Below are 16228 nucleotides of genomic sequence, written 5' to 3' on the forward strand. Positions count from 1 at the left end.
CTCGGCTCACCACAACCTCCGCCTCCTGGGTTCAGGCAATTCTCCTGCCTCAGCCTCCTGAGTAGCTGGGATTACAGGCACGCGCCACCATGCCCAGCTAATTTTTTGTATTAGTAGAGACGGGGTTTCACCATGTTGACCAGGATGGTCTCGATCTCTTGACCTCGTGATCCACCTGCCTCGGCCTCCCAGAGTGCTGGGATTACAGACTTGAGCCACCGCGCCCGGCCTATTTTGTCTTTTAATCATTATGTTATTATTTTCAATTTGTAAGTACATTAAATACATGCTGTATGTGTTTTGTATCTCCCCTCTCTGAATATGTACCAACTTACATCCATGAGCTCATTCTCTACACAAACTCCTAGCATTGCTATTCTACTTTGAATCACAAAGAATATGGTATCCTTTAAAAAGTGCTATTTAAATAATTAATCTTCAGCTAGGAGTTACCAGAAGACAGTGCAACTATTTCAGGAAGTATGACTAGTTCCTCAGGATATGCTACCTACATTTTGAATTTGTGGAATAAAAGAAAACAAGGTTCCTAAACTCTTTGTGTATTAATCCTACATGGGCAGCTAAGCCTCCCTGGCAAGCAATTACTGGGCATTGTGGTGGCCCAGTGAGGTGTACTACTAACAATGTGAGCAGGTTTATGAGATTTGTTGCTCCATGTGAAAATCTTGTTAAGTATGCTCAAATCAAGGACAAATCTTTGGGCAGTATCAATCAAATGAAAGAAAAACACCCATTCAGGGCCCCCTAAACAATTTCTCACTTAGAATGCTAATATTACAGCCACAAACAGGACCTGAAAGTCATTTAAAAATTCTCCCTATCCAAGATCTTTTGTTTTGGGGAAAAATAAGCTGAAAAACAGGAATAGGCACTCTGAGTAAGAGTGGTTTATTTTTAAGACCCCATGCTGGCTGCTCAGAGGGAAAGGATTAAGGTTAAGCTTTGCAAATTAGCTTCCTATCTTGAAAGAAAAAAATATGCTGAAACATTGTTTTTTTAAAAAATAAAACAACAACAACACATAAACACATAACCAAAAGTGTTATCCAAATGATCTGTACGACTTGTGAGACACAAAGTTTCCATTATTGTGTTTTCTCCTCTCCAAAGGGAGCAATATCATCAATAAAATATGAACTTTTTTCAAGTTTGAAGGCCCTATCACTGGCTGCTGATATAAAATATCAAGTTTTAGGAGTTGGATATGATTTTGATGCCAATTAAGAAATAATATGGATTACCAAGAGAGCTTGTATACACATAACAAAAATAAATCATGGTTCAACTACTGCCTGAATGATCTGGAAAAAAAAACAAAAACAAAACCCCTCAAACTTGTGGTGGGGCTAATCAGGTCATTTTTACTGATGAGATACGTGACACTTGACTGTGTTAATTTTCTCCTTACTTAAGAGATTCCCTTTCAACACCATGAAAATAATACCCAAGTAGAGAATAAAAGAAAGAACATCATTCCAAAGATTAATTTTGACTGTGGAGAAAACCCAATGAATCCCAAACATGAACCAACTGCCAAGAAGTGGTACAAAGAGGGAGGAAGAAGAATAAAGCCAGCGTGGACCCGGCCAAATTGGCTTCAACACCAAGGGGCCCATGTGGTGCCAAGGAAAAGGCTAAACAGCCAAATCCAGTCAAAAGACCTATCAGGATTTCATTTGTAACCACTCTCCTACCTCCCTCCCTTCTAGTGTTCCAGCCACTTTTAAGGTTTTTATGATTTTCTACCAGAGGACTTCACAATAATTCTCTTTGCTATTAAATTGGTCTTCCAAATGTACGCTTCCAGCATGTCCCTCCATTGCTATCATGTCCTTCTACCGTGTCCCGCTCTCATTCATGGCATCCCCATGCCCACAGAACAAAATCCTGGCACTCCGTGCTCTCTCTAAGCCTGACCAATTAGAAGACTGGTGTTGCCAGTTGACAGGTATGCTTTTTCGACAAATAATTTAATTTTTCTGAGCCACATTTTTCTTATTGGCAAAAAGAAGGAGCTCCTTGGATAAGTGTGAGATAGCAGTGTAAACCACTAAAGCTGAATAAAGGTGTCGTCTTTTTATTACTAATTCAACACATTTTCTGCTACTCTTCTTCTCCAAGTCTAATCCCTTAAATATACTTTATCACTTTCTACCCTTCTGATTTCTGCCACTTGTAATTCTCTGTTTCCCACTCCCTCTCTGCTACCTGGAACAACAAAGTCTGCACAATTTCCTGCTCCCTCCTCTGAACCCCCAAAGTAAGCAATAAACGATAGCTCTTGTCCATGGAGTACTACAGAGCATTTTCTAGGTGGTTCACGTTGCTCCCCTAACAGTCCTGTGATTGCTCCCATTTTATAGGGTGCTTTTCCCAAGGCCACAGAGCAAGGAGGGTCCAAAGTTGGAGGTGGCAGGCCAGTACAGTGGTGAAGGAGCTGTGATGATTCCTGTTCATTCACTGCATTCCCTTTTATATTCATGAACAAGAACAATAAGGCTGTGTTCAATTAAACAGCAAGAACGTACATGTCAGCTGTATATTTCTTGTAGTGAAGGGCCTGGTTGTTAAAGGAAAAGAGAGAAACCTTCAAGATATGGCCAAAGAAGAGAGATGAAGGATGCCTGTTCAGCTGACATTTCAAAAAATGTGTTTCGGTTTGTTTTGAGACTTTAGATTCTATGTCACTCTACAGCATCCAGAGGTTATATTCGGACACATACATTATTTCATCCTTTTGATCTAACTTGGCATTGATATACAAGGAAGAAAATAAATCAGGGGTCTGTCCTTTGGGATTAGATTGGACATCATCACTCCAGAGCCACCACTCACATAGGCTGGGGCTTGGCTCTGTCAGTGTGGCTAGAGCTGCAAGGTGGGTTGAAGGTGTGCTTTGGGTTTCACTGATTGGTCAAATAGTTGAAAACTAGGGGGTCAGTGCTACCTGTTCACTAAAACCCATTCTCTGTTTCTTCCTGGGCACACAGCAAGGCCACATCGCCCAGCCTCCTATGCACTGAGGTCAATGTCACAGATGGAGGTGTGTGCCTTTCTCAGCTTAGATTACGAAGCCTCCCATTCACACCTCCCCTGCCTCCTCCCCTCCCCCGAGGTGAAAGCTAATGCTAATGATCCCAGAAGCTTCAAAAGCCGCATGATGAAAATGGCACTACTAGTCTCTGTACCACAAAAGTATGTCCAAACCAAGCAACCTGGAATATCCCCACTCTAGATCACTAAACAAGAGACAGATTTCTATTGTGTTTGTGCCATTAGAGTTTAGACCTGTTTGTAATAGTCATTTCACCTACCCTAATGAATTCTGTATTTCCTTGGGGCCCCAGGTGCATATATGCACTGCCTACATTGAGTTTCACAGTCTAGTCATAGTGTTGCTGTCACTGAATTGTCCTTGAAGGCAGGAGAAAAATGAACCAATACAAAACTCAGAGCATCATCTAGAACAGAGGCAGACAGCCCTTCTCTCTAAAGAGACAGGGAGTATTTCCAGCTTTGCAGGCCATATCATCTCTGACACATATTTTTCATTGTGTTTTTATTTTTTAAATTACAATTTAAAAACTTAAACAACACTCTTAAAGGCCATACAGAAGCAGACCATAAACCAGATTTGACCTATGGGGTATGGTCCGTCAATCCTTGGTCTAGGGTTTTAAAAACCAAGATAAAAATATTTCATAAGACATGAATATTATATAAAATTCAAAATTGGGAGCATTAAATCAAGTTTCATTGGGATACAGCCACATTTATTCATTTATATACTGTCTATGGTTGCTTTTGTACTACTAGGGCAAACTGTGTATTTATGGCAAGCACATTGCCCACAAAGCCTAAATATTTACTACCTGATGCTTTACAGAAAGTGTTTGCCAACCCTTGGTCTGGAGGTTCCAAAAGGGAGATCATCCTGATTAAGTAACCAGATTTCCTGCAACTAAGTGAGGACACTGGTGTCCTGCTGCTCTGGTGCCGTGCTAAGAGTTCAACTTCTTCATCAACCACCATGGAAGAAAATCTTCCATCAAAAGAGCTTGGAGTTCAGTGTTGTACCCTAAAGAAACAACAATCCCTACTGGTGAACTGAACTGTTCTGATGAAATGAGCAACATAAACTGCTTTCAGTTTTTCTTTTCTCAAGGTACTGAATGCTCACAGCAGCACACCCACAAGGGAGGCTGTTTAACTAAACTCACTATGACAAGTGAGATCCTCTTAGAAGCCTAGAGAGTTACAAAACAAATACTCAAGAGAGCAAATACAAGTTTAATGGGTGGCACATGCTTTTCTTACTATCAGTTGTTGCCATTAATAAGATGCTGTGCATGGCCTTTTACATTCATGAGCAATTTAATTTCTTTTTTTTTTTTTGAGACAGGATCTTACGCTGTCACCCAGGCTGGAATGTAGTAGCGCAATCACAGTTCACTGCAGCCTTGACCTCCAGGGCTCAAGTGATCCTCCCACTACAGCCCTCCCAAGTAGCTGGGACTACAAGCACATGCCACCACACCCAGCTAAGTTTTGTATTTTTTTGTAGAGATGGAGGTTCGCCATGTTGCCCAGGCTTGTCTTGAACTCCTGAGCTCAAGTGATGTACCTGCAACAGGGCCAACTTCCATCTCTACAAAGTGCTGGGATTACAGGCACAAACCACCATGCCAGGCCAAATTCATGATACAATTTAATTTTTAAAACAATTCTGCAAATCAAGTAGCTGGCTTTATGGATAAGAAAATTGAGGCTCAGTAAGAATAAATAATTTGTGTAAGCTCAAAGAGCTGAAAAGTCAGAGCTTGGATTTGAGTCTAGATCTACTTGAATTCAAATCTGATTATCTTTCTATCATACCATAACGCACAGCATACACTTGTATTTCATAAATTTGAGGACACTGCCACCATTTTACTCACTGGCCACTACACAGGAATTCAAGTATTTGTTTATTTTTTTGACAGTCAAGTCTCACCTACATTCAAATATAACTGATATTTATTGAATAATATTCAATTATGCCAGACATGGTGCTAAGAACTTTTTACATTTGGTCTCTAACTTCTCCCAAGTCTCAATTTTCTAATCTATAAAATGGGCTTGATAATAGCACCTTTGGAATATTAATGTTGAATTAAATGAATGTTGGGCATATATAAAATTCTTAACAGGGCCTACAATTAAACATGCTAAGCTTTACATTTTCTTAGTGTTCACGTTTTGTTTTTTTGTTGAAAATGAAAAGTCAATATTTATATTTTTAAGATCCATTCTAGCCCAGATCACTATGAGACACGTCATGAAACAATAATAAAAAGATAGTGTTGAAACAATCAAGTCACTGGGTGTAGATATCTTGGGTAATCCTCCCACAGGAGGGGATCATCCCTGAAACATCAGCACCATTTTGATTTGAAATTCAAGTTTTGGGTGTGTACTTTGATAATAATTGAATTACATTCTTTATTATAAGGAGACCATTCAATGAAAAAATAACCCAAGACTAGTTTTTCTCAATGAAATTCAGGAATCTGTTGCTAGTTTGAAAGCAACTTTTAAAATGAAGTAAACCAAAACAACTAGGACAGATACTATTTTAAACATCCTAATTTTACATAGCACTCAGGCTCTTCAATTTCCTAACATGCTATTTGTTTTCCTCAGCTATGGCTGTACAGGACCCAGCACCCTCTTTTTGTCCCCATCACCTTTGTTATAAAACAAGACTTTCTTATAACACCCAACATACCTTATTCCCACAGCTAGGATTACATGGAAGGTGGGACATTCTCAAACTTTTTTTTTGTACACATTGCTGTAACATGCCCTAATTTTGCATTATATCAACTAGATCATGTGTCCTTTTACTGAATGGCCTACTCATTGAGTTGCCTAAGCTACTGTGACTAAGCTACTTCTCAAATATCTGGTTCCCTTAGAGACAGAACAGCGATCACATTGTCAGGCATTCATTCTTTATATGCATGTAGAGTAAGGTTCAACCACATGCTCCCTTTGACAATGCCCAGGAACACCACCAAATCTGTGCTCCTAAAAAGAAGTCTTGTCACTTAACTCCTTTAAGACTTTCCTTCTCGGTGCTCCGGGGGAAACAAAAGGAATGCAAGACATTCTGATCAGCTTGGTTATTATTAGTTTGGAAGAATCCACATTTTTACAAAGCTTAATGATCAGATTTGATAGAAATTATTAGATTTCTAATGATTTCTCATGAGGCGATCATTAAGTAAACTTCCTTGCATGCTTCCAGCTACAATTCAACATCCTAAGCCATATATCTTCAAAAGTCACCCTGCTAGGAAAAGAGACCATCAAGCAATGAGACAACAGGCTGACCACAAATATCCAGTACTAGGAAGGTGCTCAGAAAATGTGCAGGAAGAAATCAAGCTAAGAGACTATGAGGGGTTTCTAACCCCAGTCTGTGCACTGTTGACTGAGAATCTGCTATCTCCGGCACTGACTAGTCCCCCCAGGTCCCCTGGGCTCACCTTCCATTGGTTTCCTTGCCTGCTCCAAGCAGTCGTCTAAAAGCATCTCAAACGTGTCCAACACTGAACTTTTCCTTTTCCCTCCAAATTGAGCTCTTTCCTATTTCAACAAATATCCTACTATTTTCTCAGTTGCCCAGGACAACAACTGGGAATCATCTTTCACTTCTGTCTTGTTTACTACTCACCACTCCAATCAATACATATCATTTCCAAATCCAGTTCTCTACCTGCAATGTAATCCAGAGTCCAGTGAATTCTTTCCATCTCTACTGCTGGTGCATCAGATCACTGCTATAACTTCCTATCTGGACCCCCATTCTTCTTCCCCTACCATTAATTCTTCATACGTAGCTTAAGTAATCTAAAAATGTAAATCAGATCTTCTAATCTCCTCCATTGTGGTCCCCTGATGACTTCCCATAGCACATGCAGTGAGATTAACCCTGTTGACTGTGTGCGGCTGGGCAGCCCTTTGGAGCCTGCCTTCATCCCTGACCACATCTTGTTGATTCTCCATCTCCAACAGTAAGCTTGGTCCCACTGGCCTCTGTCCTTCAAACAGCAAAGGCTTTCTTGCTTCTGCACTTACTGTTTCTTCTGCTTAGAACACCCTTTCTCCTGATGGCCACATAGTAACTTCAGGCCATTCAGACTTCAGACCCAAAGTCACACACAGGAAGATCTTCCTCAGAAGCCTGGCCTTCTGAAGTTCTTCCTCAGCCCCATAAACTTATCAATGAAGGATAAGCTTATATTTAAGAAACTCAAATAGCCTGCACTTCGGAGAATATATAAATTTGACTTTTGGAAATTATATGAGATAAAACTTTTTAATCACGTGACCTAGACTGAGAAAACTAAACAAACTACTGTTTGATAAAGCCTCAAAGTTCTAATGATTGTTGATGCATTAAAAAAATTAAACTCATGGTATTTGTAATACAATATTTAGAGAGTATTTGGTTTAAACATGAATTACAAATTGCATGAAGCCAGGGGTTTCTAGGTGAAGTGTAAATTCCACGTGTAAGCCAATAATTTATGGCCAAAGATTGAGAGGTCAGTAGGTCATGGGATGCCTAACTCCTTAACTCTTAGCTGGACTCTTTCATTGGCTAATAGAACACTCTTAGATAACTCTCTTCTGCATCAGTTTGACTCTTAGTGAGAGCTTTTAAAAATTTGGGACTTTCTGAATGGTTTTCAAATGCTCATTTTCTAAGTGCCTACTCTTTTCACCACTCTTGTGTGAGTTACAGGCACCAGTGCTCTCCTTAGGAGACAGGATTTTATAGTGGCTCAGTTAAGAAGGCCTTCAAAGTTCTGCCTACTAAATACATGTTGATATTTCAGATATTAATCTTTAGTTTTTAAGTAGTGTTTTTTTTTTCTAGAAACAGGAACAGGAATAGTATTGACAGAAGAAATAATACAAGAAAAAGCACAGCTAATATTTCTTGAATTCCTACTATGTGCTAGTCACGGAGGAGAGACCATTTGGCTGATTGATTCTACGGCTTTATATTTTATAACCTGCATTTTTGTTGTCTTCTCACAGAGAATTTGCCTAACAATAAGATGAGATGTATTGTGTTTTACAGCTATCTTATCTCAGAACAGAAATTAAAATGGTGGGGTATGATGGTTCCAGCCTGTTTTTGATTAGGTGTACCAAAAGATGATGAAAAGGAAAGCTGAGCTGTGAGGCCAAATTCCCCAAACTGCATATCCATAGCAGGCACTCAGTGTGTATTTGTTGAAATAAATATTTGTTGACAGAACGATTACCTGGTCAAATTGGTAATAACAGTATGTACATTTTAATGGTATTAATTCTAACACTCAATTGTGATACACTGCTGGAGTCACTGAGACATAATAAGAATTCAGTCTCCAATGCTCCAAAGTATTAACTTAAAGAAAACTAAGACTTACAATATTATTTCTTTAAAGATTAAAATAAGGGCAATAAAATATCAGCAGGATAACTTGAAAAATTACCTATAGCTACTTTAAATAACATTTTTGCCTGGGAAAGACTTATGAAATCATCAATATGCCAAAAAGAAATTCCAAAGTTTTGGGATACCCAAATGTACAACACTGAAACTGAAGTTCCACTCATGGAAGGGGGTCTACGATATTATTCTTTATCTATAATACCAACATAAGTACTGTACAACTCTAACATGGGTGAATTGTTCCTACTGCCTTTTGATCAATCCTACATACTATTCAAATAAATTTAAACCAAGTAGCCAAGAGACATACAGAGACATTCAGAGCAGATGCTTTTAAGATAAAATACCAAAGCTGCTAATCACTGAGGACAACAGAAAGTGAAATACTTGTTTCACTTAATGTTAGGGAATAAAAATACAGAAAAAATAAAGAGAACGCAAATATCTTTCTGTGTCACTTATGTACTTTGATGTTTCATCCTATGATAACAGTCAATCACTTTTATTCACTGGGGTCTGAATAAGCATGAATTTAATTGCATAAAGTGAATCTTATTGCCAAAGATCTAAAAATAATCTCTTCTTTGGCTCATTTACATATTTTTTACCTTACATATATATTTGACTATGTAGTTATTTTCCGTTTATATTTTAAATTTGTTACTTAAATTACATTCATTTGGACAATAAACAAATTAGCGGTATATTTACTCCGAAGAAATTAAAAGCTGATGCCTATTGGTACTCACCCTCCCATATCTGTTGGCGTAGGACCCAGTAAGCAAGGAGTGGAAAACAATGATTGTCTCATCCAAGTCCCAGATGAACACTCTCTACAAAGGAAGAACCAAATCAATGTGTCTTTGCCTTGGCTGAGAAAGCTGTTATTCACTTAACTTCAACATGAAAAAGTCATCTTGAAATGGGAGATGAATGAAAAATCTGAATTTATTATTTCTAAAAAAACACAACTGTTCCAAAGAGTATCTCCTAACTTTTCTCCAGACATAACTTCAGTGAAGTGCAAGAGGATAATTACATTTGTAATGTCAATATAAATATAGGAAAGAGATAATAATGTATGTCTTTTCTAATTCTGTAATACAATTTCAGTCTCAGTTCTGAAAAAATAAAAAAAATGAGCTAAAACTAGACTGTCTATAACCGCTGAGATGCAGATGAGCAATTGATCAAATATCATTTATCTTTTCCTTACCTCTGATATCTGTTCATTAAGAAGTACTAAAATAATGGATCTCATGTTTTACTCTTAGCAAGCCAAGTATTAAAATTGCACACAGAGACTAAAACCTTAAATAATCTATTCACCTTATATTACCTATTGAGCTGCTATCAAAAGGATGGGATATACATTGCTCTTGCCAGGTATTTTAAGTCTTCAGAGTATAGATATTTAACAACATATTCATGCACAATTTAATGGTATTAATTCTAACACTTAATTGTGATAAACTGCTGGAGTCACTGAGACACAATAAAAATTCAGTCTCTAATGCTCCAAAGTAATAACTCAGAAAAAAAATTTAAGACTAAATTTAAGACTTACAATATTATTTCTTTAAAGATTAAAATAAGAGAAATAAAATATTAGCAGGATAACTTGAGAAATTACCTACAGCTACTTTAAATAACGTTTTTGCCTGGGAAAGCATTACTCATGCTCTTAGGCATACTCTTGAAGTATTTAAAATCAGATCTGAAGGAATTCATTTAAAAAGGTCCTTGGGACACCACAAAAGCCTCCCAAGCTTGTTTTACTTCTTCCCATTCCCACTCACACCAGTACGTATTCATATACATAGATTCTTCTGGAAAATGTTCATCTTTTCAGCCAAAATAATCATGTTTTTTAACCAAGGGATTTCACTCTGGCAAAAAGCAGAAACTTAACTGCAGTAGATTCAAGGCTATGAAATCTACCACCCTTCAAGTTCTTACTTAATCCTTCCTGCCTTTGAACTCCATCAAAACATGTCTCATTAGGTGATTACTATTTCAGTTTAGAACATTGCAGGTTTTCCTTTCTCAATATTTACAAGTGTATCTTTCATTTCAAAATGAATTTTATGGCTGGGTGTGGTGGCTCATGCCTGTAATCCCAGCACTTCGGGAGGCCGAGGTGGGTGGATCACGAGGTCAAGAGATCGAGCCCATCCTGGCCAACATGGTGAAACCCAGCTCTATTAAACATACAAAAACTAGCCAGGCATGGTGGTGCATGCCTGTAGTCCCAGCTACTCAAAAGGCTGAGGCTGGAGAATCGCTTCAATTAGGGATGCAGAGGTTGCAGTGAGCCGAGATTGTGCCACTGCACTTCAGCCTGGGTGACAGAGGGAAACCCTCTCTCAAAAAAAAACAAACAAAAGAACAACAACAAAAGTGGATTCTAATTTTTAATTTTATTTTGTATTTTTGTTGGATACTCAGTAGATGTATATAATTATGGAGTACATGAGATGTTTTGATACAGGCATGCAATATGAAGTGAGCACATCATGGAGAATGAGGTATTTATCTCCTCAAGCATTTATCCTTTGTGTTAAAAACAATCCAGGTACACGCTTTTAGTTATTTAAAAATGTAACTAAGTTATTACTGACTATAATCATCCTGTTGTGCTATCAAATAGTATGTCTTATTCATTCCATTTTTTGTGTCCTTTAACAAGTGGATTTTACAAAATATTTTTAGTATGACACTTAATTGAAATGGCAATGATATAGAGCAGCGTGACAGAATTTGTTCAAGTAGAATTGCATAATTTACTATATTTCTTTAGAGAGAAATAAACAGATGCTTTGCCATATAGTTCACAGGGAAGAAAAAACAAATTATTGCTTAACCTACAGTTAATAAAGAGAGAAAAAATTGCTTTATCTATTGTTAATATAAAAAGAAAGCAGTAACAAAAGCATCTGATACCTTAATCACTGCTGTTTACATAGCAGGTATGTAAAACCACCAGTTAGCTATTAAGACACCTTCCTATTTACTTGGGTGTTGGGAATGACATACCTCAAGATCAGAATCTGGGGGAGGTGAAGGATTATTGTTTCTTCGGCCCCGTCCACGTGATTTCCCATCGGAACCTCGACGCAATCGATCAGAATCTGAATCTTTAATGGGTGTTGTTGGGCTGTGGATTGTGCTGTATTCTGTAGGAATATAGGAAGGACTTTCATCTTTTATTTCCATCACCATGGTGCCAAGATTAACCTTGTTTTAATTCATAAGAGAAGTTTCAACAGTAAAGCACATTTCATTCTGCTGAAATCCTACATTGTCTTTTACTTGCACTGGCAAATAATTTATAAGATATCTAATTCCAAGATTTGTTTTGAAAGAAAGTGTGATCAGGTGCATTTAAAATTTAATTGAAGGTGAGAGGCAACAGGTTGTGCTAGGTTGCCTGCATCTTCTGTGTGGTTCTCTGTGATGAGAGAATGTTCCCCACACCTTTCCCTATTTCTCTCATTCATTTCATTCACAGCACCTGGTCACACCGAGCGGCTCATACATTTGCCTCAGCTGTGGCTCTCTCAGCTTCAAAAAGGCTTCTGGAGTATGCAAAGAAAAAAGGAAAAACCAGCTCTGGGGCAGGGAAAACTGAGTCATCAGGGAGATTTTCTTTGAAAATTTTACATTCCCCATTTTCTCCCTCATTTTATGTGAGAATAAGTGAGTGACAAGATAAAGAGGGCAGGTACATGGACAATACCCGCATTCCACACACCATCCATCCCTGGCTTTCTCTGTCCTAGTCTCTCTGAACCAAACATCCAAAACCAGGCAGAACATTAAAAGTACTCATCTGGGTAACTCAGAGAAGCCACTGAAATAATTACATAGAAATCACAAAAATAAAGAACAACCCCCAAAAGGTTCAAAGGAAGAGTCGGGCAGTTGTGTGGAGCTAGGGAAAATTCTTATCCGGTGTTTAGACTGAAAAAAAAAAGCCATTTACTTGCACCAGTTCGGTACTTTTTAGTCTAACGAATGCATACATCAGAATATCTCCTCTTCCCCCAAATTCCAGATGTCCAATAAGCTGGCTCACCCCACAAGCTCTTTTCCAGATTTCTGTACCAGATTTGGTTTGGAATCTCTCCATCTAAGATGAGGAATGATTCTTCTCACTATGATGTTGTTGAGGTTGGTCTATTTCACCAAACCAAAAACCACTGAGAACAATTGATGCCTGGTGGCCTTTATTAATGTGCTATCAGCCTCAACTCTACCAATAAGGCCATCCACGTGTCAAATTGCATGGTCTCAGGATTATCTCCTCATGCTTAAGTGCCTCTCCAAAGCCTTGAGTCAGAGTAAAGACAGGAAAAGACTTTGACAGAATACATTTCTGTTTCTAAATCACAGGAGACAGCTCTACACCTCCTGTTTAATCTTAAAACTTACATAGATTCCCATTACTTGTAGAAGACATGTAAGAGTCTTCTTCTATAACAAACAAGACAGCAAACTTCCTCATCTAAACAGGTCATGCAATTCTCACACCCAGAAACCACCAAAATGACCTATAAGCTTATTAATTACCGTTGGAAAGTTATGAAACAACTCCACCCCATTGGTTAGTTTATTATTTGGGATGCATTTTGGGGCTGACTCATCTTACAGAACCATTAAAATAAAATGCTGACTAGTCAGTTAATCATTCTTTAAATCTACATTAAAATAGTCTTTTATTACAGAGGTAAATAACTAGGGCATCCTCTCAAGATGTTACAAACTGAGCATCTCTCTTCCTTGTTTTAAAGATAATCAGCAACTCCAAATGAGTAGACTTTTAAGTAGTCAAGTGTACTCAAAGCTGTTCTTTGAGGAAAAAGTCTTGGCCTTCTTTTTTAAAAGATATTCTGTAATGTATACCTCCATGCAGAATCAGATATTCACCATCTCAGACAAAACACATATCAATCTCTTTAACATGTTTTGATACCAAGCATTCATTTTACAACCAGCACCGTCACCATCAATTCAACCTGCACTTCAAGTACTTTACTACAAAGTCTATCTTGAATTGAGAGCTCTCTGGCTTTGGGAATTTCATATCTGAAGAGAAGCTAAAAGACATCGAGCAATGTAAGTCGGCATGTTACACCTTTTTCCTTGACTTCCCGACACATAATTTTCTCCTAAAAGTCGTTTATCTTTCCTAGGTTTTGTTAGCCTAGATTTCCTCTTATTGATGGCTCATTCCTTTATTCCTTAATGTTTATTTTATCCCCGCTTTAAAAACTCAATCTTTTAAAAGAGAGATGGAAATCTCTATTTTTTTTTGGAAACAGACTAGCTATAATGAAATGAGTTACTTTTGTAAGCTTCTTCCAAGAGAAAACAAATTCATTCAGCAAAGTATAAAGGGAAAGTTTTTTTTTTGAGACGGAGTTTCGCTCTTGTTACCCAGGCTGGAGTGCAATGGCGCGATCTCGGCTCACCGCAACCTCCGCCTCCTGGGTTCAGGCAATTCTCCTGCCTCAGCCTCCTGAGTAGCTGGGATTACAGGCACGCGCCACCATGCCTGGCTAATTTTTTGTATTTTTTTTTTTTTTTTTTTTTTTTAATTGCATTTTAGGTTTTGGGGTACATGTGAAAAACATGCAAAGTTGTTGCATAGGTGCATTCATGGCAGTGTGATTTGCTGCCTCCCTCCCCCTCACCCATATCTGGCATTTCTCCCCATGCTATCCCTCCCCAACTCCCCCCACCGCTGTCCCCCCCACTCCCCCGCAACAGACCCCCGTGTATAGTGCTCCCCTCCCTGTGTCCATGTGTTCTCCTTGTTCAACACCCTCCTATGAGTGAGAACATGTGGTGTTTGGTTTTGTGTTCTTGTGTCAGTTTGCTGAGAATGATGGCTTCCAGGTTCATCCATGTCCCTACAAAGGACGCGAACTCCTCATTTTTAATGGCTGCATAATATTCCATGGTATATATGTGCCACATTTTTCCTGTCCAGTCTATCATCGATGGGCATTTGGGTTGGTTCCAGGTCTTTGCTATTGTAAACTGTGCTGCAATGAACATTCGTGTGCATGTGTCCTTATAGTAGAACGATTTATAATCCTTTGGATATATGCCCAGTAATGGGATTGCTGGGTCAAATGGAATTTCTATTTCTAGGTCCTTGAGGAATCGCCACACTGTTTTTTGTATTTTTAGTAGAGACAGGGTTTCACCATGTTGACCAGGATGGTCTCGATCTCTTGACCTCGTGATCCACCCACCTTGGCCTCCCAAAGTGCTGGGATTACAGGCTTGAGCCACTGCGCCCGGCCCTAAAGGGAAAGTTTTAAATCATATAAAGTTTTTCTAGGTGAAGAGGAAAAAAAAACTCTAAAAGATAAACGACCTGACACCTTTAAATATTAAAATACACCCACACCCCTACCTTGCAAGCCTCCACTTATACAAGGAAGATGAAAATAAAAGTGATGCAAGCCAGTTTTTTTTTTTTTAAATCCCTTCCTCTTCTATGAGGTGGAATTAAATGCTTCTATTCTCTTAACCAGCTTTCCAGACTCTAACTTCTCTTTCCTCTCCCTAGTGCAAAACAACTCAAATACTCAAATAATTTAATCTTCTAATCCACTGACAGCTCGTGTTTCACCAAAACCCTCTCCAAATTGTTTAACTTTACCCCTACTAAGATATTCATGGTGAAAATATTTTGGAGGGGATTCATTGATTTTAACAAACATGGAGTGAATGTCAGGTTCACACCATGCAGGCACTGTACCAGGAGGATGAAATATAATGATGCGGCAAATAGACAGGGTTCCTGCCTTCTTGGAGCTTAAAATTCAGAGGAATGCATTGACTTGTGGACAATAATGAGAAATTACAAAGTAATGTGGAAAAGGTGATGACACAGGAAAGGCAGAATGCTAGGAGAGCTCAGGAAATCCACATAACTCAGATTTGCAGGCTTACAGAAACTTCTAAAGACAGAGGACAAATGCATCAATGAAGAGGGAATATGATGGTGTCCTGGGCAGGGGCATAAGTATGTGTGAAGGTAAAGCGAGAGAGCAGGGGGCAGGGGGAGAGCGCAAGCATGTTATGTTTAAGAAATGAAAATAAAAATTCAATCTGACCTGAGTCTACAGAAGAAGAGCACAGAGATGAAGCTGGAGTGGCAGGTAAAGAATTCAACAAGGGAGTGAAGGCTCCCACTCCATGTGGCAGGGTACTGGAGAGGAGACTGAGAACGGGAGACCGGCCAGGAGGATAATTCAGTGATCCAGGTGAGGGATGGTGCTGCCTAGATGCAGGCAGTGGGCATAAGGAGATCTGAAGTGTCATGAGGAGGTAAAATCAATAACTAAGTGGAAAGGAAGAAAGATGTAGTAAAAAATCATGCCCGTGTTAGTTTCACAACTGGGTGGAGATCATAATGCAAGGTATGGGACTTAGGAAGAAGAAGGCATTACAAGGAAGAGTATAGGTGAGAATTCAGGTTTGGCTTTGGACATTTTGAATTTGAAGGGGCTGTGGGCATGCAAGTAGAGATGTCCAGTAGGCTTCTAGACTGTTCTGAAGCTCCAGAAAGATATATGGGCTAGATTTAGGATTGGAAACTGACACCCATATGTAATTAAGGAAATGAGTGTTGTTAAAGAAATGCAGTGTGTGTAGAAGGGATGGGCAGAGAAAGATGGGTGAGATTTGAAGAGT

The 16228-nt window shown here is 38.7% G+C and overlaps 1 protein-coding gene across 12 annotated transcripts in view; it reads right to left on the minus strand.

Moving 5' to 3' along the window:
- Positions 1 to 16228, minus strand: part of EYA1 (EYA transcriptional coactivator and phosphatase 1) — a 343456-nt gene that overhangs the window by 59211 nt on the left and 268017 nt on the right. For all 12 annotated transcript variants that reach the window (XM_012463621.2, XM_012463624.2, XM_012463622.2 and 9 more), the window contains 2 exons: positions 11552 to 11691; positions 9265 to 9348 (listed from right to left, as the gene is read on the minus strand). In XM_012463621.2, coding sequence (XP_012319044.1) covers positions 9265 to 9348; positions 11552 to 11691 — 224 coding nt within the window. The remainder of the gene's footprint in view (positions 1 to 9264; positions 9349 to 11551; positions 11692 to 16228) is intronic.

Source organism: Aotus nancymaae, unplaced genomic scaffold, assembly GCF_030222135.1.
Source record: "Aotus nancymaae isolate 86718 unplaced genomic scaffold, 86718_ANA_hifiasm-v0.15.2.pri h1tg000036l, whole genome shotgun sequence".
NCBI classification, from domain to species: Eukaryota; Metazoa; Chordata; class Mammalia; order Primates; family Aotidae; genus Aotus; species Aotus nancymaae.